Source organism: Strix aluco, chromosome 1 (assembly GCF_031877795.1).
Source record: "Strix aluco isolate bStrAlu1 chromosome 1, bStrAlu1.hap1, whole genome shotgun sequence".
Taxonomy (NCBI): domain Eukaryota; kingdom Metazoa; phylum Chordata; class Aves; order Strigiformes; family Strigidae; genus Strix; species Strix aluco.
The window spans coordinates 169,496,670-169,519,076 of record NC_133931.1 but is presented as its reverse complement, the minus strand read 5'-3'; the positions used below and the strand labels follow the sequence as shown (position 1 = coordinate 169,519,076).

At 60.6% G+C, this 22,407-nt stretch overlaps 2 protein-coding genes and 4 non-coding genes across 9 annotated transcripts; 5 read left to right on the top strand and 1 right to left on the bottom strand.

Moving 5' to 3' along the window:
- Positions 1-591: 591 nt before the first annotated feature.
- LOC141931997 (cathelicidin-3-like) lies at positions 592-6,813 on the bottom strand. 4 transcript variants are annotated; one of them, XM_074844910.1, is made up of 7 exons: positions 6,438-6,813; positions 2,833-4,499; positions 2,503-2,607; positions 2,289-2,372; positions 1,076-1,183; positions 883-966; positions 592-769 (listed from the first exon to the last, which is right to left on the bottom strand). In XM_074844910.1, the coding sequence occupies exons 2-7, from the start codon at positions 3,073-3,075 to the stop codon at positions 674-676; spliced, it is 720 nt and encodes a 239-aa protein (XP_074701011.1). In that variant the 5' UTR covers positions 3,076-4,499; positions 6,438-6,813; the 3' UTR covers positions 592-673. The 4 variants fall into 4 exon arrangements, with proteins under 4 accessions (XP_074701011.1, XP_074701019.1, XP_074701001.1 ...); XM_074844918.1 differs by having other exon boundaries at positions 2,833-3,177; XM_074844900.1 differs by having other exon boundaries at positions 2,833-6,813.
- Positions 6,814-6,897: 84 nt separating this feature from the next.
- TBRG4 (transforming growth factor beta regulator 4) lies at positions 6,898-21,973 on the top strand. Its single transcript, XM_074844886.1, has 11 exons — positions 6,898-6,997; positions 7,686-8,184; positions 11,446-11,763; positions 12,644-12,815; positions 14,694-14,851; positions 15,371-15,481; positions 17,029-17,173; positions 18,877-19,119; positions 19,820-19,931; positions 20,551-20,665; positions 21,786-21,973. The coding sequence occupies exons 2-11, from the start codon at positions 7,759-7,761 to the stop codon at positions 21,885-21,887; spliced, it is 1,902 nt and encodes a 633-aa protein (XP_074700987.1). The 5' UTR covers positions 6,898-6,997; positions 7,686-7,758; the 3' UTR covers positions 21,888-21,973.
- LOC141934664 (small nucleolar RNA SNORA5) lies at positions 8,718-8,845 on the top strand. Its single transcript, XR_012626395.1, has one exon. It is a non-coding gene; the product is annotated as a small nucleolar RNA SNORA5 (small nucleolar RNA).
- On the top strand, positions 12,349-12,462 carry LOC141934659 (small nucleolar RNA SNORA5). Its single transcript, XR_012626394.1, has one exon. It is a non-coding gene; the product is annotated as a small nucleolar RNA SNORA5 (small nucleolar RNA).
- Positions 18,474-18,611, top strand: LOC141934655 (small nucleolar RNA SNORA5). The gene has a single exon (XR_012626393.1). It is a non-coding gene; the product is annotated as a small nucleolar RNA SNORA5 (small nucleolar RNA).
- LOC141934649 (small nucleolar RNA SNORA5) lies at positions 19,471-19,610 on the top strand. Its single transcript, XR_012626391.1, has one exon. It is a non-coding gene; the product is annotated as a small nucleolar RNA SNORA5 (small nucleolar RNA).
- Positions 21,974-22,407: the final 434 nt, after the last annotated feature.

Sequence of the window (22,407 nt, the reverse complement as noted above, 5' to 3'; positions counted from 1 at the left end):
GCACGGGGGCTGTGTGCCCCCCCCCGGGAGCTGCAAGAGAAGGAAGGGGGGGGGTTCAGCTCCCAAGGGACCCCCCCATGGCACACCCCTACGCCGGGGGGGTCCCCAGGCTGTGCCAGTGAATCAGCACCCACCCCAGCGGTGGTTTGGGACAGGGGGTGCTGGGACACAGAGTGCAGAGAGACCCCCGCACCCCAAAAGCGGCCACCCCGCGGGTTGTGGCTGCAGCTCCAGCTCTGGTGGCCCCATGGGACCCCGGGGATGTCCCCTCCTGTCCCCTCCACGCCGCAATGGGCCAATGGTCCCTTGGGGCTTGCGCCCCACACGCACCCCACGGCTGGCAGAGGCTCCTGGCAGACCCTGTGGTCCCCAAGGTGTCTCGGGGCGCAGCGGGGGGCGCAGCAGGGGACCCAGTCCTGGGGACACGAGTCCCTGCACGAGGCCGGTGCCAGGATGAGGCCCCGGGGGAGCTGGTGGTGCCCAACCCGGGGGGCTGACCCCACTCCCTCCACCCCAGGACCCTCCTGATCAGGATCTCCCCCATCCTGTCCTCAGTCCCCAACAGGGGACAGCAGTAGGAAAAGGCACAGCAGGGCCTGGAAGCAGCTTTATTTGGGGAAGGGGGGATCAAGGGAGGGGTCCCCAAGATGGCAGCCCCTCGAGGCGGGGGGTCTCATTTCCTCTTGATGGCCTTGTAGAGCTCGATGCCGGCGGCCACCGTCCTGATGGCCACCGGCACCAGCGGCCAGAAGCGCTTCACCCGGACGGGCTGTGGGGAGAGGAGATGTCACGGGGTGGGGGGGGGACCATGGGGGCCCCCAAAACTCCTCCCTCAGGAGCTGTGTGCTGTCCCCCCCCCACGCCGGGACCCCCCCAACTTACATCCACGGTGGAGTCCACACAGGTGACGTCGAGCACGGGGCGGCTGCCAAGCTGGGGCACGGGCGCGGAGCAGTCCTTGAGGAGCTGTGGAGAGCGGGGGGGCTGAGCGTGCGGACACACGGTGCGGGGGACTGTCCCCAGGCTGGGGAAATGGGTGACTCCCCCCTCCACGAGCCCCCCCAAAGGCTCTCACCCCATCCTCCTTGAACTCGCAGGTGTCGAGGCGGGCACCTGAGCGCGCGGGGCACCGCGTCTCCATGATGGTGAAGTTGAGGCGCTGCAGGGAGCTGAGCTGGATGTCCTGCGGGGACAGGGATGGGGACAGGGACAGGGTGGTGGCACGCACAAGGGACAGATGGCACCCACCACCCCGTGCCCAGAGCCAGCTCAGGGCAGAGCATCCCCCTGCATCCCATCCCACCCCCCTAACCCACCCCCCCCGACCCCGTGCACAGGTTCTGGTGTCTCCCTGATGTCCCCACGGGGACAGTGGGGGGCCCGGCGGTGTCCCCGAGCAGTGGCACTCACCGGGACAGGCTCGGGGTCAGCGCTGAGCAGCCTGAAGGCGTTCTGCACCTCGGGGTGCTGGTTGTAGGAATCGATGGCCTGAGCCAGCGCCTGGGTGTAGGCGAGCGGGGCCGGGGCGGGGAGGGCGCAGGCCCCCCCCAGCACCGCCAGCACCAGCACCCAGGAGTTCAGCATCGTGTCCCTACGGTCACCAACCCCCCCCCCGTGTCCCCTTTTATCCCCTCCCGGGACATTGGGAAACCCACCCCAGGGCTCGGCTCCCCCCCCTCCGGAAACGCCTGGCCCCAGCCCACAGAGTGGCAGTTTTTTTTGGGGGGGGGAAACACACACAGGGCGGGGGGGTCCTGAGCGTGTCCCACGTCTGGTCCCCCTTGGGGACACGACCCCGCTCCCCAGGGTGTCCCCAGCTGGGCGTGGGGGGTGGTTTTGGGACTGGGAGCCCTCGGGGACCGTCCCCACTTCCCCGCGGGGCGCAGGGGGGCCGGGGCGGCGCAGGGACCCGCAGGGACGGGGGTGACACCGGGAGCGTTGCAGGGACGTTTATTGCAAGCAGAGCGCCCGGGCGGGGGGCACAGGGTGGGGGGGGACATGGCATCAACCGCTCAGGGTTTGGGGTTTTTGAGGTTGAGCTTGTCACGGATCCAGATCTTGCCACACTGGAAGAAACCCCTGAAACGCTCCTTGATCCTGGTAAAAAAGTCCGTGAGCCTGGATCTGGATGTGCGGAAACGGCCGAGCTGGGAGGAGACGTGGCAGAGTCAAACCTCGGGGAGATGGGGGGCGTCCCAGGGGACGTGTCCCACAGCAGCCAGGGGTGGGAGCAGGTGGCAAAGGGAGAGGACCCGGCGGGGACCATGCTGTTTTGGGCACTTTCTTACCGTGGTGGGCACCTTCTCGCAGGAGAGCTCGACCGTGGGCTGCTGCTGCTCGAGGAAGACGAAGCCCCGGCACCAACTCACCGCCTGTGGGGAAGCAGAGGGGGGACAGGAGGTGGCTGAGAGGAGCCCAAAGCCCTCCCCGGGCCTCAGTTTCCCCGCCAGCTGCTCCCCACTGAGGATGACAGCGGGGCGGCCCCGCGGGATGAAGCCTCACCCCGAGCCAGCGGCTCTTGCAGGCGCCGGTGGCCGTCCCCGGGGCCCGGCACGAGGTCTCCTCGACGGCGAAGCTCAGCTCTTGCCGGTCCTGCAGGTCCGCGAGCTGGGAGAGGGGACAGGACCCATCAGGGACCCACAGCACCGCTGTCCCCAATGCCCAGCCCCCAAACAGGCCGGATCCACCCCGAGAGGGGCCACATCCAGCCTGGAGATGAGCCCCAACTTGACTGGGCTCCATCCCCACAGGGGGTTGGACCCAGCCCCAAAACAGGCCAGATTCAGCCTCAAAAGGGGCCAGATCCTGCTCCTGGAGGAGCTCAGCACTCACCCAGCTGGGCGGGGACGGGGCCTCGCGGAGCCGGAGGATGTAGGGACTGACAGCCCTGGCGTTGAGCAGCTCCACGGCCGCCGAGACGACGTCGCCGTAGCCCACGGCCCAGACCCCCGGCGAGGACGGTGGGACGGAGCCAGCCGGGCCTCCTGGCGTGGACCCATCCGGCCCCGGCGTGGTGGCTCTGGCCAAGGCCAGCAGCAGCAGAAGCAGCACCGGCATCGCTGGGCACAGCCTCATCCTGCCTCCTGGCACCCGCCGTGCCCGGAGCCCTTTTATAGGAGCTGCCCCGGATGCGCCGGCACCGCCGCCACGGGCGTTCCCACGGGCTGGCGCTTCCCCCTGCGCAGCCGGGAAATTCCCAGCGGGTCAAATCCAACCAGGAGCTGAGTCCGTCCCCCTTTGGCCCCCAGAGCAGTTGTCCCAGCCCTGGAGCCACCTCCGGGGCTCAGCAGAAGAGAGGCCACAGGATTCGGGGTCCCCCTGCCACAGGGGTCCCCATGGGGGCAAGGACAGGGCTGATACCGAGTGACAACATGGCCACAGACCACGGGCACCACCAGCCACCACGCTGGGGCAAGGCGCCCCGCAAGGTGACAACCGAAGAGCTGACCCGGGTTTGATGGGAACGTGGGGTGACACCACGTCGGGTTTCTGGCCCCTGTTCTCCCACGGGGCTGGATGAAGAAGCCACCCTGCCCCCCCCAACCGGGGCTTTCCAGCCCCCCAGGGGTGTTTTATGGCTGGGCGGGGGCAGCGAAGACATCTGTCCCTCACGGCAAACAAGGTGGGTTTGACCAAACACCAGCCTTGGGAGCAGTCACCCTCTCCTCGGCCAAGCAGGAACCTCCAGGAGGACGTCAAGGGACCCTGCCCAGAAGACGACCCCCCCGCACAGCGAGGGGAAGCCTGAAGCCACCCAACAGGTTCGGAGCTCCCAGCCAGCGGGAGGTCGTGGAGTACGTTCTCCCAGCGGCTTGTAAATCAAGCAGGGACAAGCGTGCCCGGGTCAGAGCTGGTGGGTGGCATCTGGGAAGTCCCCGGGAATGGATGTTGGCCATCACAGAGCCGTAGGTTGGCCCTGGAAAGATCCAAGTGCAACCAGGTCCAACCTTCCATCGAGAAGGGACCCTCACTCCTCGTCCAGGTTCATCTTGAGAACCTCCAGCGACGGGGACTCCTCCTCCCCGAGGAGGTTCTTCCAGTGAACAACTGGTCTCACTGCACAGCCTAAGTTGAGGTGAAACCTCTCCCAGTAGCCATTGCCCCTTGCCTTCTCCACGTGGCTCCTTGAAAGCCTCCACCCTTGAAGTACTGGACTGCCACAATGAGGTCCACCCAAAACCTTCTCCTCTCCAGGGAGAAGAGACCCAAATCCTTCAGTCTTTCCTCCTAGAGCAGGTTCTCGAGCCCTTTGACCATCATCCTGGCTCTCCTTGGGATGCTCTCCAGTCTGCCCATGTCCTTCTTGATTTGTGGGGACCAGAACCGGACCCACCGCTCCAGGGGTGGCCTGGAGGAGAGGTGCTCCACCAGACCTCCCGCTTCCGAACAAGGACGAGCTGGTTGGAGGGGGCAGCCTCAGCTGTGGTGATCACGAGATGGTGGAGCTCAAGATCCTGAGAGGAGGGGGCTGGGCAGAAAGCTGGATCACCACTCGGACACTTCAAGAGAGAAGGTGGCCTCACAGAATCATCTCAGTTGGAGAAGCCCTTGAAGCTCCTCCAGCCCAACCATGAACCTCACCCTGACCGTTCCCAACTCCACCAGATCCCTCAGCGCTGGGTCAACCCGACTCTTCAACCCCTCCAGGGATGGGGACTCCCCCCCTGCCCTGGGCAGCCCATTCCAACGCCCAACAACCCCTTCTGCAAAGAAATCCTTCCTAAGAGCCAGTCTGACCCTGCCCTGGAGCAACTTGAGGCCTCTTCAGGAACTTGCCTGGAAGAATCCCATGGGATACAGCCCTGGAAAGAAGCAGGGCCCAGGAGAGCTGGTTGATTTCCAATGATCATCTCCTCCAAGCCAAACAGGCCATCCTGACAGGCAGGAGATGAAGCGAGGCGGTAGAAGGTCTGCAAGGAGCTCCTGACTGAGCTCAAGAACAAGAGGGACACGTACAAGAGATGGAAGCTGGGACAGGTGACACAGGAGGAAGATGCAGGCTCTGCCCAAGGTGCAGGGTTGGGTTTAAGCAAGCCAAAGTCCCCCAGGGCTTGTGCTCAATGAGACAACGGTTAGGAGCCATCAGCATGGCCTGAAAACGGGCTCGACAGCCAGGCCCAGAGGGTGGTGATCAGCAGCACAAGGTCCAGGTGGTCACTGGTGCTGTTCCCCAGAGGTCCACACTGGGACGAGAACTGTTTCACACCTTCACTAACAATCAGGACGATGGGGCAAGAGCGCACCCACAGCAGGTTGGTAGATGACACCAAACTGGGAGGAGTGGTTGATGTACCAGAGGGTCATACCATCATCCAGAGGGACCTCAACAGGCTGGAGGAACCTCACGGGGTCCAACAAGGAGAAATGCCACGTCCTGCACCGGGGAGGAACAACCCCAGGCACCAGGACGTGCTAGGGGCCACCCAGCAGCCTGTCAGAGAAAGCCCTGGGCGTCTTGGAGGACACCAGAGTGACCGTAGGCCAACACCTGAACTGGTTGTTCAGAGGGGTTGTGGAGTCTCCAGTATCTGATCTACCCAAAGCTCAGGAGGTGGCCCTGGGCAACCTGCTGCGGCTGAGCCGGCTCTCAGCAGGGTTCCTGCCCGCCCTTCCGCGCTCCTTCAACCTGAGACAAGCTTTTGGGGAAGGCAAATTCCTTCCAAACACTTCCATTCTTCCAAACTCCCTCCAAATTCTTCTAAACTCCTTCCAAATCCTCCAGTTATGCAGAAAACTGGATCAGGGGTGGGGGGGACACACACCCAGCGCCGGGGGTCCTTGCTGGGACTCCTGCCTCTCTGTGGCACAACACCAAGGTGAGGCTTTTGTCAGGCCCAAAATCCTCACGGATATCGGAAGGGGAACGTGTGGCCGAGCAGCACTCACGTCCCATAACGAGCCAGGCTGTACCAGGCCTCCAGAGGAAATTTTTTGCTCCATTTTTCCTGCAGCTCATACTCAGGATTTAACAGCAACCAAAACCAGCATCAATACATCTAAATATTTTTAAACATCCTGTGTCAACCCCGAGCAGACTCAGCCCTTTCAAAATAAGACGTGAAATCCTGCAAGGCCATTTTGGGAGCAAACAAGGTGAAATACGGTAAGTTTTAGTTGGGGTAATCCCACTCTCATGCAGCCACAGCTGCGCTTCTCAGGCCAACTCCCCACCCCTGACAGGGAGGAGGGGTAAACAACACCCCCAAAAACAAACACAAAGGCCCTGAGCCGTGAGAAATACCCCACTCATAAATCAGTCTCTTGCTTTATTTGACCACCAAAAGATTGAGCTGCCCCTCCTCATTCCTGGCAACCCACCTGTTTATATATTTGTCTTTTATTCATTCCCACGGCCCAGCCCTGATCTGTTTGGACACTCCAATACCGCAGGAAAGAAAACACAAGGGTCAGGTGAGGCAGAACGAAGCTAACCTTACCGATGACACCTCAGCAGGTAAAGCGTGGGCACGGCTGGTCCATCAGCCCTGGAGCAGCAGCCCCAGAGAGGGGCAGGGGGGAAACCCCCCCAAAAAAACAGGCAGCTGAAGGAGGAGGAGGCTTTAATGGGGCTGGGGGGGAGCTGTGGAAGGAGGAAGGCCAGGGAAGAACAGCAGCGGGGCAGGACGCGGGCTCAGCCCCACAGCGGCCTGGCCTCATCCACCCCCCCATGTTCCCACAGAGGGGTCGGTCCCGCTGCCCCACAAAATGGCGGCCTGAGGGGCGAGGCCGGGCCCAGCCGCATCCGCGGCCTCAAGTACAGCCACATTCCCACCCGGCCAGGCCGCTAATGGCGGCCGATGGCGGCGGCGCAACCGGAAGTACCGCGTCTTTCGCGCCGGCGCCTCATCCGGTAGCCGCTGGCCGCAGCGTGATGACGTAACGCAGGCGCGCTGCCAATAGATAACCGCTGCGGCGTGATGACGCCATCGGGTTGCGCCGGCGCGCATGCGTGCTGTGCCTCTCGGCCGGCCCCGGCGGTGTGGCTGCGGCGGGCGAGGTCACGCTCGGTGGCGGCGGGAGGGGAGGGCAAGGCAGGGCAGGGCAGGGCCCGGGTCTGAGGAGAAGAGCCCGGGTTGGGGGATGGTCTGGGCCCGGGGGGTCTGAGGAGAAGAGCCCTGGTTGGGGGATGGTCTGGGCCCGGGGGGTCTGAGGAGAAGAGCCCGGGTTGGGGGATGGTCTGGGCCCGGGGGGTCTGAGGAGAAGAGCCCGGGTTGGGGGATGGGCTGGGCCCGGGGGGTCTGAGGAGAAGAGCCTGAGGGCAGAGGGCCGGGCCCGGGGCTCTGAGGAGCGGGGCTGGGCAGGGAAGGAGGGAGCCCCGAGAGGATGGTGTGGGGAAACCGGGAGCAGCTGGGGAAATGGGGCTGTGTCCCTGGAGGCTGGGGAGGAGCTGGGTGTGCTCCAGACCCGACGGCAGCCACTCTGGGGTGGTTGGGTGCTGCCCTGGAGAGCCGCGCTGGGGTTTGGCAGCCCCTCGGGGGGTCCGGTGACAGGTTAGCCTCAGCGGGGAAGAGCATAACCTCTTCCAGAGTGGTGTTTGGTCGGTTGATCATCAGAAAGCTTTTATTGCCTCTTCACATCCGATATTGCTGGTGAAAACACTTCTCACAATCATTACCCGAAGTCAGCTGCCTCCTCCGTTTTATATCCAAAATTCTGCTCCTAAAGGATTTCTTTTCCTTTTGTAGCCGTCCTGAAATGTGGCGCTGACCTCCTGCTAGTTACTGCCACCGGCCTTCCTTCCCCCCCACGCCTTCCACCATGGCAGTCCGCTTGGTGCGACACTGCTGCTGGCGGCACTTTGGTGCCTTGGTCTCTGCTCCCTCAGCAGTCCCGGCTTCTCTGCTGACGCCAGCTGGGAAGGTGGCGATGGCGAGAGCTCTGCCTCAAGCACCTTTTGCTTCATTTCATATTTCGAGCCCTTCCAGCTGGGCCGATGGATTCTCAGTCAAAGAGCAGGTGGAGGACAGCAGGAATCCAGAGCACAAAGTGATTGGGGAACTGATCGAAACAGCCACGAGTCCTCAAGAACTCTTCCAGTTGAGTGTCCTCCATACTCTTAATAGCAACGAAGCCTCACTAATAATTAATCAACTTTCCCGGCTCACAGCGGAAAAAAAACTGGAAACACAGAGCATTCTGCAAGATCAGCGTTTCCAACAGCTCATCAGCATCATGGATTCCCAGGTAAGTTCCCTCCTTCCCTCAGAAGAGTTTTGGGGGAAAGAATACAAGGTGGATAGCAGCTGGTGCTCCGGGGATTGAGCCGGCGTAGCCGGCTGGAACCGCCTGTGTGTTCAGGATTTTACTCTGGCTTTCCAAGTAAAAAATAAGGGGATCAGGAGGTGAAATTATCAGCTCTAGACAGGGTGCCTGATTATTTCTATCTAAAAGCATTGCTTTTCGGACCAGAGACAAAATGTAGCAGAGACATCATCCTCGTTAAGTGCTGCCTTGCTCCTGTCCCTGTGCATTTTTAGCTTTCTCAGCCAGATAAAGCTGCAGCTTTGCCAGTTAGTGGCAAAGACACGTCAGAGCCAGGCAGCCCATGAGTCCTGCTGAGAACTTGCCGGTGCCTGCGATGTCTCACCCAGGCATCCTGGTGAATCCAGCTGTGATTCTTCCCACCGGTTCTCAGCCCCGGGAGGAGCCACTGGGTATGATGGGGCATTTGAGGGGAGCCAGTGCACCATGCCCAGCGTGTCGTACAGCCAAACCTTGGGAGACCCATCAAATTCGGCAGCGTCCGCTGCAGCTGGTGCTGGCCCAGCTGGCTGCTATGGAAATACCTGCAGCTCGTGGGCCCCATGTCATGGGATCACAGGATTGTTTGGGTTGGAAGAGACCTTAAAGATCATCCAGTTCCAACCCCCCTGCCATGGGCAGGGACACCTTCCACTAGCCCAGGTTGCCCAAAGTCCCGTCCAACCTGGCCTTGAACCCTTCCAGGGAGGGGGCAGCCACAGCTGCTCTGGGCAACCTGTGCCAGGGCCTCACCACCCTCACAGGGAAGAATTTCTTCTTATGTCCAATCTAAACCTACCCTATTTGGTTTAAAAATGTTGCCCCTGTCCTGTCACTACATGCCCTTGTAAAAAGTCTTCCTCTGTCTTTCTTATAAGCCCCTTTATATATTGAAAGGCCACAGGATGGTCTCCCTGGAGCCTTCTCTTCTCCAGAGTGCAGAGTAGAGGGGTAGAATCCCCTCCCTCGACTTGCTGGCCACACTGCTCTTGATGCAGCCCAGAGTATGATTGGCTCTCTGGGCTGTGAGTGCTGGCTTGTGTCCCATTTTTCACCCACCAGTACCCCCAGGTCCTTCTCCCCCAGGCTGTTCTCATCCTGCAGTCTCTGCTGGCACTGGGGGTTGCCCTGACCGGTGGACTTGCCTTGGTGAACTTGCGGTTCCTGGCAGAGTTCTGGGGATACAAGTGTTCAGCAGACGCTTCGTATTTCTCCTGATCCATAACCTCTGCTCCCTAAAACCCGTCTAAGGATAGCAGAGAGTTGGGATTTGTCCTGATGTTGCCCAAATAGCTCCGTAGAGCTGAAACGCCTCTGTGCTGCTGTATTTGGAGTGAAAGTACCGCTCCTGCGTCGCTGTCACCGTGGATCGGAGGGGTGACCCTGGGGACCCCTCAGTGGGGAAGGGATGCCCCAGAGCTGGCAGAGCCAAGCTGTAACACTGCAGGAGTGATACGACATGCAAGGCAGTGTGACTGAAGTGTAGGAAACTGCCAAGAGGGACGTGGCATGGGATTTTGAGATGTAAAGCAAGCAAACTCACTGCAAACACGATTATCCCCCGATGAGCTGTCATTGCAGTTGCAGGTAACTGGATGTAAGTGGTCATTGTGTAGATGCAAAGATGCTTTGGTGCAAAGAAACTACAATTAATCGGCCTGTAGCGGCCTTGTGTCGACGAGCCAGAGATTTTGAACAGTTGATGAGGTGTGGGCCAGGACAGCTTTGAGGGAAAGGGCTGTTAACAGACTGTGGGTGAGTTTTGTACGTGTGAATGAGTGACAAAGGCGAGGGAGCAGCCAGGGGAGCTGTCTGGTTCTCAGAGTGACTTTCCGAATAAGCCAAGGCAAATTGCAAGCTCTGCTTGCTTTCTCAGCTACATCCTGGCCTGTGATTTTTTTTTTTTTTTTTCAGATTTTAGCAGAGCACCCTGGCAGCGCTCGGGTTGTTCTTGTGCTTGAGGTGCTGAGCCGTTTCTGAGCAGCACTTTAGGAATTTGTCGTGCCGGTGGAAGTGCTGGAGTTTGGACAGGCCAGAGAGTTAAGGCCTTTGTTTGCCAAAACCCATGTGGTCCCCTCCACCTGAAATTCAGCATCTCGCAGCATTGCCTTGCTTGCCTCCCACACGGTCGCTTCGAGAAGCAACTCCTTCTTTCTGCAGTAATGTTGAGACCCTGTGCTCTGTTCCGGGACAGCAGCGCAGCGATGATGCTCTCTGAAGGGCCCGTCAGAACCGACGTCGTGCTAAGGATCGGGTTTTTCATGGAAATCGGGAGAGCTTTCAGACTGGAATTGCCTTTCAGTGCTGCCTGGCAGCAGCAGGGCACAGCTGGGGGAGCTTGGGCTGGGAGTGAAGGAGGTGAAAGCAGGAAGACCGATTGCTGGTGGAAAATCATGAGCTCCGCTTTGTATCGGGCATTTGAGGACGGTCAGGGTGAGGTTCATGGTTGGACTAGATGATCTTCAAGGGCTTTTCCAACCCAGATGATTCTGTGGGGCTGCCGGTGGGAGTGCAGCCAGCGGTGGCCAGGCAGAGTTGGGGACTGGGCAAGTCCCGGTGCTCCCAACAGCCGGTGGGACTCATGCCCAGCCTCCTTTCAGAGACATTGGAGAGAAATTGGAGCTTTTAGGATGTTTCATCTGACCTGAGGCAAGCTGGAGCCCTGTGGCGTTACCCGCAGGACCCTCAACTTGCTACCCCTGAATTATCAATCTTTCCCACTGCTCTTTGTTTTACCAGACACACCACAAGGAAGCTTAAGTGCTTCCAAAGGAGGGTAAAGTCTAGTTAAATATTCCACCCAGCTGGTAGCAAATCTGTGTAACTTCCTTATCTGAGGCAGGGAGAGTTCACTGCCTGTATGGCTGCTCTATAAGCGACGTGCGGTTACCTCGTGAGGCTCATTCATGCCTCGAGATCAGTGCGTGGCTTCGGCTTGTAAAGGAGTTGAGGTTTCTCTTCCTCACTGGGGTTGCTCTAGCTTGTATCCGACTGTACAGGCTACCTGTAAGGAGGAGCAGAGGCCTCGTGTTGTGGTGGGGAACAGCTGGGTGTCCTTGGACTGAGGAGGACTCTCTTGCCTCCACCTCAAGGCTGTGCAGGTCTTTCTGTAGAGACAGAGCTGGTGTTCGGTGTGACCGGCGACTGAATACTCTTGTGCTGTCTCCCCTCACCACCTTTCCCTTATTTCTCTGTGCTGCTCAGATTTCTCACGTGTGGAATAACACCTTGGTGAACCTCCTGAAGAGCCTCTACTCCCTGGGCATGGACCGCAACAGGAGGGAGATGCAGTCGGTGGAGCAGGAGGTGCTGTGGCGGCTGCGGCGCCTCACCTTCAGGCAGCTCGCCTCCCTGGCAGAGGTCTTGGCAATCAAGCAGGGGAAGGAGAGCAAGCTGCTGAACGAAGTCATCAGGAAGCTGGAGCTGCGTTGGACGGAGCTCGAGGGCACCCGCACCGTGGTGATGCTGATGGGCAAGGTTGGGCACATCTCCCCAGCTCTGATGGACCGGCTGGAGGACAAGGTAGGGGCTTGGGCTCTCCCTCCCGCCCCCGTCCCCTTCAGACAGGCCACCTCCTGCAGGTGACAACAGCAGGAGAGCCCTGTCCCCCTCAACCCTATATGGGAACACTTACTCTGCGCTCGTTGCCGCTCCAGAGTACCTTCACGTGTGCTTACGGGTTGTTGTTTAAGCAGCTTCCCCTGCACAAGTGCTTCTAAGAGGGGTTTCTGTCTTGCTTGCGCTCACCAGCCCCTTCCCAGTCCATGCTGGTGTGAGTGGGTGCCTCGCCCTGCTCTGTGCTGCTGGAAGGTGGGCTGAGCTGGTGCATTGTCCTTCGCAGCTGCGGCAGGTTAGCAGAGAACCGGCTCAAATTTCCTTAGCTCAGCTGGCAAGCGGTAACTTAGAGCTGCCAAAACCGTCGTCCTTTGCTTCTCTGTACGAGCCAGGCTGTGAGAGGAGCTGTGTCCGTGCTGTCCTCGCCTTCTGGCTGCCTCTGGGCATCTGTCATCTTCAAAGGGGATAGGTCTGTCCCCTCCGGTGCTCAGTGTGTCCCTATTTCTGTCTCTCACTGGAGTAGGGAAATGTCCCTCAGGTCAGAGCCCCGACTGCAGCTGTGTCAAATTCAGTCCTCGTCCAGCCAAACGGCTGCCACAGCGCAGCTTGTGAGCCCCACCGCCCCTCTCCCTCCACCCTGGGGATAAATAAACGCTCCAGACAGCAGCGTGTGATGAGGCAGAACGCTGTAGCTGTGTCGGGCGGGGTTGTCAGCTGAAGCAGAGCCTGAACTAACGATGGGTAGCTCCTACGAACGCGATGGCGTGCCCCGTTCTGGAAAAAGGCTGTATCTGCCCCTCGCTTTGTACTTTCCCTTTATGGCCCTGCTCAAAACATTTCTTGGCAGGCTCTGGAGCTTGCTGAGCAGTTCAGCCCCGACGACATCCGGAAAGTAACGCTGACTCTAGCCTACCAGAACCGGCGCTGCGTGCCTCTGCTCCGAGCCTTGTCGTACCACCTGATCCAGAAGCACCCTGAGCTCAGCCTCAGCACCCTGATGGACCTGATCTTTGCCTATGGTAAGTGGCTTGGTTGTGTTGGGACCTGCTGGGCGTTACGTGTGGTAACAGCTCATTTTGGGCATTTGAGCAGGGATTTGATCGTGTTGCTACCATGGCCGGATGAAGGAGAAAGGCTGGCAGGGTACGTTAGGCCGGACCTAGCATGGCAGCCAGGTAGTTTCCAGCTCTGAGCACAAGCGGAGCGAGCCCAGATGTGCCATTTTCCTTCCAATCCATGGAAAGGAGGGGACTTGTGATGAGAGAGTGCTTCAGAAGGGTGGTTGGGGTGCCAGAGAGCCCCTCTGCCCTGCAGTGTCAGCAGCTAGTGAGCGAGCATCCCCCAAATGGCCCCAAAATCCTCTCTCGCTTCCTCCTGTGGCCACAGGGAGCCCCAGCCTCCGTTTCCTCGCTTAGAAAACGCAGCCCTGGGTAACAGGAGGGCTGAGCAGGAGCCCTGGGGAGAGCTGGACTTTTTACATGGAAGCAGTGGCACTAAAATATCTGATTTCTTTCCACCCAGGGTGTCCTAGTGACAAATTAATGATGATTTGAGAAGCGCTTGGTGCTGAATTCGTACTCTTCAGCGGGTGAGGTGCTACACGTACAAGTGCTAGCAGATACTCAGGGCAGTGGCAGCCACCTTGGTGATGTTCCTGGCCACGGGGTAGACCAGAGCCACCAGATACTTGATGGTGACAGAATCTGGTGCTAAAACAGCTCCATTAACAGCAGAGCCGCACTAACTGATAATTTGTTTTATGATCCTTAGTTCTCTGGCTCCTCTTTCCATGCAATGTTGCACGGTCCTGTTCTCCTCTTACTGTTGGTAGCCAGTGGAAAGCCTGGACCAGCAGGGATAAAGGAAGCCAGGAGAACCAAGGAGCTCTTCTTGAGTTGACTGTCCAGCTTGTGGTGGTGGGAACAGCTCTTCTGACAGCCGCTGGGGCCAGGACAGTCTTCGTAGGGTGGCTACACTCTCAAAATAAAGAAATAACCCCAGCAGGCCTGGCCTCGGAGGGAGCTTGTGCTCCTCTCGTTGATGTTCCCAGCTTACTTGCTGTGAAGTTGATGAATCTGGAACAAGTTTTAAGGAGGGTGGTGGACACTCTGTGTCACAGCATCCAAATCCGTGCAGGGCACCTTTCTTGGAGGCAGGGCTGGGGGTGCTCCAGCTCAGGGAGGGCAGCTGGACTGTATATATGGGCCTGAGTCGTATGCAGAGGTCAGACTAGGTAATCCAGCAGCCCGCTGGCCTTAAAACCTACACAGTGGGCAACTACAATGGCTGGATGTGGTTTGGGAGCAAGACAGGCTCTCGCAGGCTCCGGCAGTGCTGTAGCCACTGCAGTGGGGATGCTCTTGGCCAGGATGCTGGCACGCTGCGCTGTTTCTCTTTGATGCTTGTAGCTGCCACGTGGTTGCATCGGGATGGTTTGAACCTGTCGTTGCTGCTGCTGCCGCCGGTCTCGGACCCTGCCTGTGTCCCTTCTTGGGGACTGTCCCCTCCTGGCTGGTCTGCACTTGACCCCAGTCCCTCTGGGGCTTGGTGCTGCTGGTTGCTGATCGTTACTCGCTTGTTCCTTGGCTGACGCGGGGTTCCCTTAGTGAGTTCAGGGCTCTTCTGGTCAGACCAGGATCTGTAGATGGAGACAAGCAGGGCTAAAATCTGCACTGGGTGGAGGCTGGAGCCGTGAGCTGGCCCTGGCGTTGAGAGCAGAGACTTGGGCTGACCACAAAGGATGGGGCTGGGGCAACTGGGGGAGGCGATACTGGTCTCCAAGCCTCCTCTGCTCCTAAGGAACGGCTTCGTGCTTTCTCTCATGCCACCACCACCCAGCCATGGCTCCCGTACCAGCTCCTTGTAAGTGGCTGCTGCTTTCTCTTTGCTCCTTTAAGGAAAACTGAATTTCCACCAGCCCCAGGTCTTCCAGAAGATAGCCACCGACCTGCACCCCCACGTTTCCGGCATGACACCCGTCGAGGTGACGCGCTGCATCAGATCCTTCGCCCTCCTCAAGTGGCTCAGCCTGCCGCTGTTTGAGGCCATCGCACAGGTGAGGAGGAGGAGGAGGCTTGGGGCGAGGGGAAGCCCCCACTGGTACCAGTATGACTGCAATCCACCCCAGCTCCCAGGAGATGAGAGCAGTTTCCCCCTGACACCTCTCCAGAGATGCTCTCTGGAATGTCGTTGCTGTTTTTCCTACTTGGCTGTAATCGAGTCTGACAGGACTCGCTCTTCATCCTCTGCTAAACTCAGCGCTGAGCTGGGGCTGATCTCGGCTCCATCTGAGCGCCCGCACCACTCCTCTCCCCAGGCACCTTCCCAGCTCTGCCCCAGTTTATGCTCCCGCACTCTTGCATCTGTACCAGAATATTACAGAGCTCTGCTTCCCCTCCCAGCTTTCCATCATGCCGAGATAAAATCCCAGGGGAACGCTAAAAGATCTTCTGCTCGCGTTTTCCCCTCTTGCCGTGGGGCTGGACGCATCCTTGCCTGACGCTTTCAATCTTTTCCGGTCTGTACTCGTGTATGACAGACCTAAATCTCTGGTTGTGTCCCCTGTATCTTCCAGTATGCCCTGGACAACGCCAAGCAGCTGTCAGTCACCCATCTGTGCAGCATCATCCTGTCTTTTGCTCGCCTGAACTTCCAGCCCAGTGGCAGCGAGGACTTCTTCAACATGGTAACCTTCCTCCTTTCCCCCTCTTCATCAACCTTCCTCCCTCCCTAGTGAGCAGGAAGGCTGCCGATCTCCTTCTGGCACATCCCTGTCTGAGAGTGCGTGTGGGATGGCTTGAGCCAGCTTTAAACAGTGTGAGGAATGGGAAGGGGGAGCCCCGAGCTTAGGCCAGGCTTAAAAACCCGCCCTGTGCTCCCCTGGCTGTGTGCCGGGCAAGAGCCAAACCAGTTAGTCCGTGGCTGCCTCGAGTCCCCGCAGGCTGGCTTTTCTAGTAGACACAAGCAGCGTGTGGGTGTTCACTTGCCCTCCTGAACTCCCGATTGCTGTAATTAACTCTTTGTAACGAGGCCAGCGGTGTTGACCGTCCTGGCAGAGCTCTCCTAGCCCAGCCAAGCCCTCGGCCCGGTAATGCTGAGGCTGCTCCCCCGGCTCTGGGGAGCTGTTGGGAAGGGTAGAGGCTGGCTCAGGCAGACGTGCTCGCTTGGCTACCTGCCTGGGGAGGAAGGTTGCCACATCCCAGGGCAAGGAGATGTGACCAGCTAGAGCAGCCGAGCGGAGAGGGAGCCTCCTGTGTGGTTTAGCGAGAGGCTGGGAGGAGGCGAGCGTGGGGCAGGCGCTGTCCTCAGCATCCTCCTGCTTTCTGCAGCTCACGGAGGCGGCTGGGCTGGCCTCTGAAGCAGAGGAGGAGGAGGAGGTCACCTTGAGCTCCCTGGGGACAGATTTACGCTGACGGTATCGAGTTGCTGAGCAAGCGGGCACCGGCTGAGAGCCGGGCAGAGGGAGCGTGGCCAGCCCAGCCCCAGCTGCCATGCGCAGCCGAGGAGGGAGAGCACCCGGATTACGGGTGTTTCTGATCAGCAGGACCCCGCGCCCCACCACAGGGCAGCTTATCCCCCGTGGCCAAGCCCTCCTGGGGAGCAGGGGGGGCTTCCCGGGATGGCAAGGTGTGGAAGTAGCATTCAGAGCTCTGGGCTCCCCCTGCCAGCATTAATCGTGGTCACCGTGATGTAGCAAGCACAAAACTACTTATTTTTGAGGCGTTGCTAAAAAGTTCTCCAGATTTAACAGGAGAAGGCCCTGCAGGGTGTGGAGCTCCAGGCTCTTGCTGCAATTCCTGAACAGACATCCTGACAGCACCCGTACAGTCGCAGCCCCGCTCCAGCTCTGCTTGCGGCTGTTTTTTTTTTAAGTTGCAGATCCTGAAGGGGTTATTGCCTCCAACCCCACCTTTTCTGAACACTGCCTTTGTGGGCCGCAGCGGTGCATTACCCCGGGGCTGCTGCGTTTTGCTGCTGGGCTTTCTGCTGAGCAACCCCCTGCAGCGACACGGCATCCTGGGCCAGCGAACTCACAAGCCACAGGGTCACGTTAAGAGTGATCTTAAAACCTCCCCTCTGCACATAACCCAGGGGAGAGGCACCGCTGTCACGGAGATGGTGCGGTGTAACGCCTCGGGGAGCTCTGCAGCTGCCAGACCTGCGTGTTGAGCTCAGGATCGAGGCGTCAGCAGCGCTGACCCGAGCTGAGCTGTTTGGTTTTCCTCTCTGCAGGTCCACGAGGAGCTGCAGGGCCAGCTGGCCAGCCTGGAGCCTCACCTGCTCACCGACCTGGTGTGGTCGCTCTGCGTGCTGCAGCAGGCCAAGGCTCCCTACCTGCACCGTGTGCTGGCGCCCGACTTCCACGCTCAGATCCAAGGTGAGGTGGGTGCCTCTGCTGCTGGAACGGGAATGAGAACCTCAGACCTGGGGCAGGGAGTGGGGATACTGAGCCTGGTCCATCTAAATAGGAGTTGAACTGGTTAATCAGGAGGGAATTGATCTCGCTGGGAGTGGCTGTAACAGATCCCCCCTCCCGGCTGCTTCTTGGCAGCTGCACCAGGAGAGTTGGGCTAGTGAGAGCCACAGCCTCCAGCTCCAGTAGCCCCCTCGGGCTGTGGATTTGTGCTTGCGTGTGATGGAGGAGAAGGAGAACAAGACAGCGATGGCAAAGGGGATCTGCTCAAGCCATCCTCCTCCACACCGTCCTGCTCCTGCCTTCCCTGCTCGTTCCCCATGCTCTCCACTCCTGCCTTCCTCCCTGGGTCCTGCCTGCCCTTCTGCCGGCCCAGCCCAAAGCTGAGCACGATATGGCTGGAGCGGTGCCTGCAGGGTTGAACCCCAGAAGGGCAGCATGTTGCCCCTCAACCTGGGTGTGGAAATCATGTGCCCCACAGCACAGCTCACACAGCTCTGCTCCGGCACTGCCTGTGTGCTTCCCCCAAGACCTTGAGAAGAGAGAGGGACCTGGGGGGGGTTGGTTGATAGCCAGCACATGAGCCAGCAGTGTGCCCAGGTGGCCGAGAAGGCCAATGGCATCCTGGCTTGTACCTGCACTAGCGTGGCCAGCAGGGACAGGGAAGGGATCTCACCCCTGTACTCGGCACTGGTGAGGCCGCCCCTCGATGAGTGGGTTCAGTTTTGGGCCCCTCACTCCAAAAAGGCCATTGAATGACTCGAGCGTGTCCAGAGAAGGGCAATGGAGCTGGTGCAGGGTCTGGAGCACAGGTCTGATGGGGAGCGGCTGAGGGAACTGGGGGGGTTTAGTCTGGAGAAGAGGAGGCTGAGGGGAGACCTCATGGCCCTCTCCAAGTCCCTGAAAGGAGGGTGCAGAGAGGGGGGAGGAGTCTCTTGAGCCAAGGAACCAGCGCCAGGCCAAGAGGGAATGGCCTCAAGCTGCGCCAGGGCAGGGTCAGACTGGCTCTTAGGAAGTATTTCTTTGCAGAAGGGGTTGTTGGGCGTTGGAATGGGCTGCCCAGGGCAGGGGGGGAGTCCCCATCCCTGGAGGGGTTGAAGAGTCGGGTTGAGCCAGCGCTGAGGGATCTGGTGGAGTTGGGAACGGTCAGGGTGAGGTTCATGGTTGGGCTGGAGGAGCTTCAAGGGCTTTTCCAACCTGGATGATTCTGTGAAGAGATGGGAGGGCTTGGTGTTTCCTGACAAAACGGTGACTGCTGGGGAGGTGCAGCCCCGTCAAATTCGGTCCTTGCCTCCTCCGTGGTGGGGACTGGCCAGCCGGCTGCCACAGCAACTTCTGTGGTGTGTGAGCCCCACGTCCCCTCCTGTGGGACCCCGGGGAGGAAATCACACCACAGACACTGGGCTCTGATGACGGGCCTGTCCCCGCCAAACAAGGGCCCTGTTTGGCTCGGCCAGTTCGTGGTGGCTTCCTGCGAGCGCCCGGCCACCAGCGTTGGGCCGTTGGTGGTCTGTGTCTCGATGCCAGCAGGCAGGGACCCATCACGGGGTTCGGAATGAGGAATCCCCACTGGCCAGGTGATGCAGGCCGCCGGACGAAGAGCCAGCCCCCGCTGTGGGCCGGGGCTTTGGGCTGCGTCTCTAGCTGCGCTCCTCTCCTCCCACCAGGCGATCAGTCCCTCAAGGCCCACAACTTACGGCTGAAGCTCATCCACATCAATGCTGCTGCCAAGCTGGAAAGCCCCGATTACCAGGGCCCGTTCCTGCCGGCGGAGATGCTGAGCGCTGCGGAGCCGGCGGGGGAGAGGGTGACCCTGCTGCAGAGCAGCCTGCGGGAGGCATTGACGGGGGTGCTGGGGAGCCGCGAGAACGGGCGCCTCGACGTGCGCACCCTCTACGGCTGGCAGATCGGTGAGTGCCTCCTCTCCCCGCCTCGGTGGGCACCAGCGGGACCCCACCGGGCTCTGCCAGGGGGAGGGAATTGAACTTGAGGGCTCAGGTACAGCTACCAGGCTTTATCCCCACCTTGTTCTTCAGCCTCGCGCCGCTCTGCCTCCTCACCACAGCCGCCCTCTCCTGTTCCCATCTCCTCCCACACCTTGCTTCTCAAGGCAGAGCAGAAGGGGCAGCCCAGGGCTTGGCTGTGGGCAGCAGATGCGGGAGGAAAGCCCTTCTCCTGCAGCCAAGCAGTGTTGAGGCCGGTGAAAGGCTTTGAGCTCCGCTCTCCCTTGCCCTGCCACGCCCCCGGCTCCCCCAGCTCCCTGCAGCCCCGTCAAATTCGGTTCCTGCCCGCTCCGTGGCAGGGACCGGCCAACCGGCTGCCACAGCAACTTCTGTGGTCCACGAGCCCCACGTCCCCTTCCCATGGGACACCGGGGGATAAAATCACGCCATGGACATATCTTCTGCCCGAGGAGATGCTTGGGAAGCAGACCCTGCACGAGGAGGGTGCTGTACCCTGGCTGTGTGCGCGGAGCCGCTCCGTGGCTTCAGCAAGGAGGGGGGTTTGGGAAGGAAACGGCGGGTTCTGTGTCAGCATCCACGGGGGAGAGGGTGGGGGCAGCGTCCAGGTGGGTCTCGGGAGTCCTTGTGTTCCCTCCTCTCCCTGCAGATGCCGAAATGGTGGTGAACAGTGAAAATAAACCTCTCCCCTTGAAGGACTTCGTTGCTCCCCATCTGCTCCACTCAGAAGGGACAAAGCCGCTGCCGCCGGGTGCCAGGAGGTGGGTCTGGGCTCAGCTGTGCCCCACTAGGCAGGCAGGAAGAGGAGGAGGAGGAGGAGGAGGAGGAAGAAGGCTCTCGTGGGCTCCACACCTCCCAGTCGCCGCGGCCGGCAACTCATGCCAAGGACGCTGTGTCTGGCTGCGTTCCAGCTCATTTGGGAGCAGGAGGGGGGCGGGCACAGGGCAGAAATGGGGGTTAGGGCTGTGCCAGCCCCGCGTGGGGTAACGTTTCGCAGCCAGGCCGGTGGAGGCGCAGCAGGGGAGGGGGCCAGACGCTTGTCACGGCCGTGGTTTTCTCTCCGAGCCTCTGCCAGCTCGGTCTGCCACGGAGCTCGGCTGCCTGCAGGGCCCTGGGGACTGAGCTGCCTCCTCCCTGCCTGCAAAAGGCAGCACCGCACCGCTCAGCTCACTGCCAGGCCTGGGCTGGGGAGAAATTGTGCTTGAGCTGCTTCTCTGATGGCTTGGAGGCAGGATAACGGCTCCAGCGGGATAAATCCGTATCCTGCTGGCACGGGGCGATCGGCAGAGCTGGCGCAGACCCTTCTGCCGCGGCTCCCTCCGCGATGCGGGCGCTGCTGCCAGCTCCACGAGCCTCTCCCCTCCCTCGCGTGTCTCCCAGGGTCGCTTTTCTCCGGTGGGAATTCCCCAACTTCAGCAACAGGAGCAAGGACCTGCTGGGCCGCTACGTCATGGCCCGGCGTCACATCCAGGCGGCCGGCTTCCTCGTGGTGGACGTGAGTAGCCGTGGGGAGGAGAAGGGTCTCTTGCTCCGTGAAGATGGAGGAGCAGGCACCTTTCTGGGGGGGTTACCAGCTTCCTTCTCGCTCCCCTCACCTTCCTGACGGCTCTGGGTCCTGCACAGCCCCAGCTCAGCCCCGAGTGCTCCTTCCTACCCGGGGTGGCTCGGCAGCTCACCCCTTTGCCTGCCTGGGCCGGGATTAGCCACCATGATCCCTTGCAGGCCACCTGCTAGGCGAGGTAGCCAAGGTCTCAGGGCACTGATCCCCTGCGCTCCGGCGGGGTCACACAGTATTTAGCTCCCTGAGGTAATTCTACCTCTGGCTGCTCAGGGAGGGGAGGAAGGTCGGTGGTTCCGTCCCTCTGCCCTGGTGGCGTACCGGCAGCGTGGCTCCTTGGGGGGCCTGGAGGGTCCCCTGTCACCCCAGAGCAGCGTCACTGTCACTGCAGCCTGTCCCCAGCGTCCCCCCCAGCTCCCCGCACCCGCTGCCTCGCTTTGAGGCTGATGCGAAGCGAGGTTTGAGGTTCACCGGCGCTGTTTTTCCCAGCCGCTTGCGTAATCCTCCGCCTCACTGGCTGGCTGGGGGGGCTCAGAGGGGAGACGGGAGGAGGAGGAGGAGGAGGAGGAGGGAAGTGCCGCTTTCCACAGCTTCACCTAAATATAGAGACGGGGTGGGTGGTGGGATCCCCCCAGACGAGGCTGCTCCCTCGTACCGGCTGGCAGAGCCACGTCCCAGCTTCGTTTTTTTAACGCAGCTGGAGCCGTCAGCCAGAAAGCAGCGGCCGGGCTCTCGAACCCCTTCCCCAGTTCCCCCCAAATAAACATTTTGCTGCCGTTTGCCAGGCTGGGGCTGCCGGGAGAGGCACGGGGAGGACAAGGGGCTGGGCCAGAGGCAGGAGCATGAAGCCCTGCCCGTCCCTGCTGCTCACAGAAGCTCGTTGTTCGGCGGTGGTGACGCGGGCTGATTTGGGGACAGTCCTCCATTGTCTGCGTTGGGGTCCCCTGGGCACCGATGCCACCGCCGGGCGGGAGCAAAGGGTGTCCTCACCCTCCCCACATCGTGTGTCTGAGGGCGTCTCCTCTTCCCCCCCACCAACCCCAACCCCTCGCTGCAGGTTCCCCACTACGAGTTCCTGGAGCTGAAGCTGGAGCGGCAGCGCGTGGCCTACCTCAAGGACAAGCTCAACAAAGCCAGGGCCAAGGAGATGGCGAGCTAACCGCGCCGCTCGGCCCGGCGCCGCCCGCTCCCTCACAAACCTGTTCCAATAAACCCGCCGCTGTACAGCGGCCGTGCTTTGGGGTGCCCGTCGACTTCTTCCTCAGCGCGACTTTCACCGGGGCTCAGCTGCTGGAGGAGGCTGGTTTGAGCCAGGGATTAGGATTAAGAGCAATCCCAGCCTCTCTTATTCCCATTTAAATCCCTGGGGCGGCTGCGTGGTGGGAGAGGGGAGGGAGGCCAGGCAGTGGGACCCCCGCAGTGGGCACGGCGGAGCCCCGGTGCTGGGGGGGGGGGGGGGGGGCTCTAACCGGGAAGGTTTAGATCCTGCCCCGCATCGTGCCGGCCCTGGGCACCCCCACAGCTCCCCCCTCTTACCCTGCGCACCCCGACACGCTCACACAGTGTCCCCCAGGGCACGTGCACCCAGGCTGGGGGTTTTGGGGAAGGGGGGGGGGGGGTCAAGGTGCGTGAGGAAAACCCTCTGTGCGGTGACGCGCCGCAGCCAGCTGGCGGGAAGG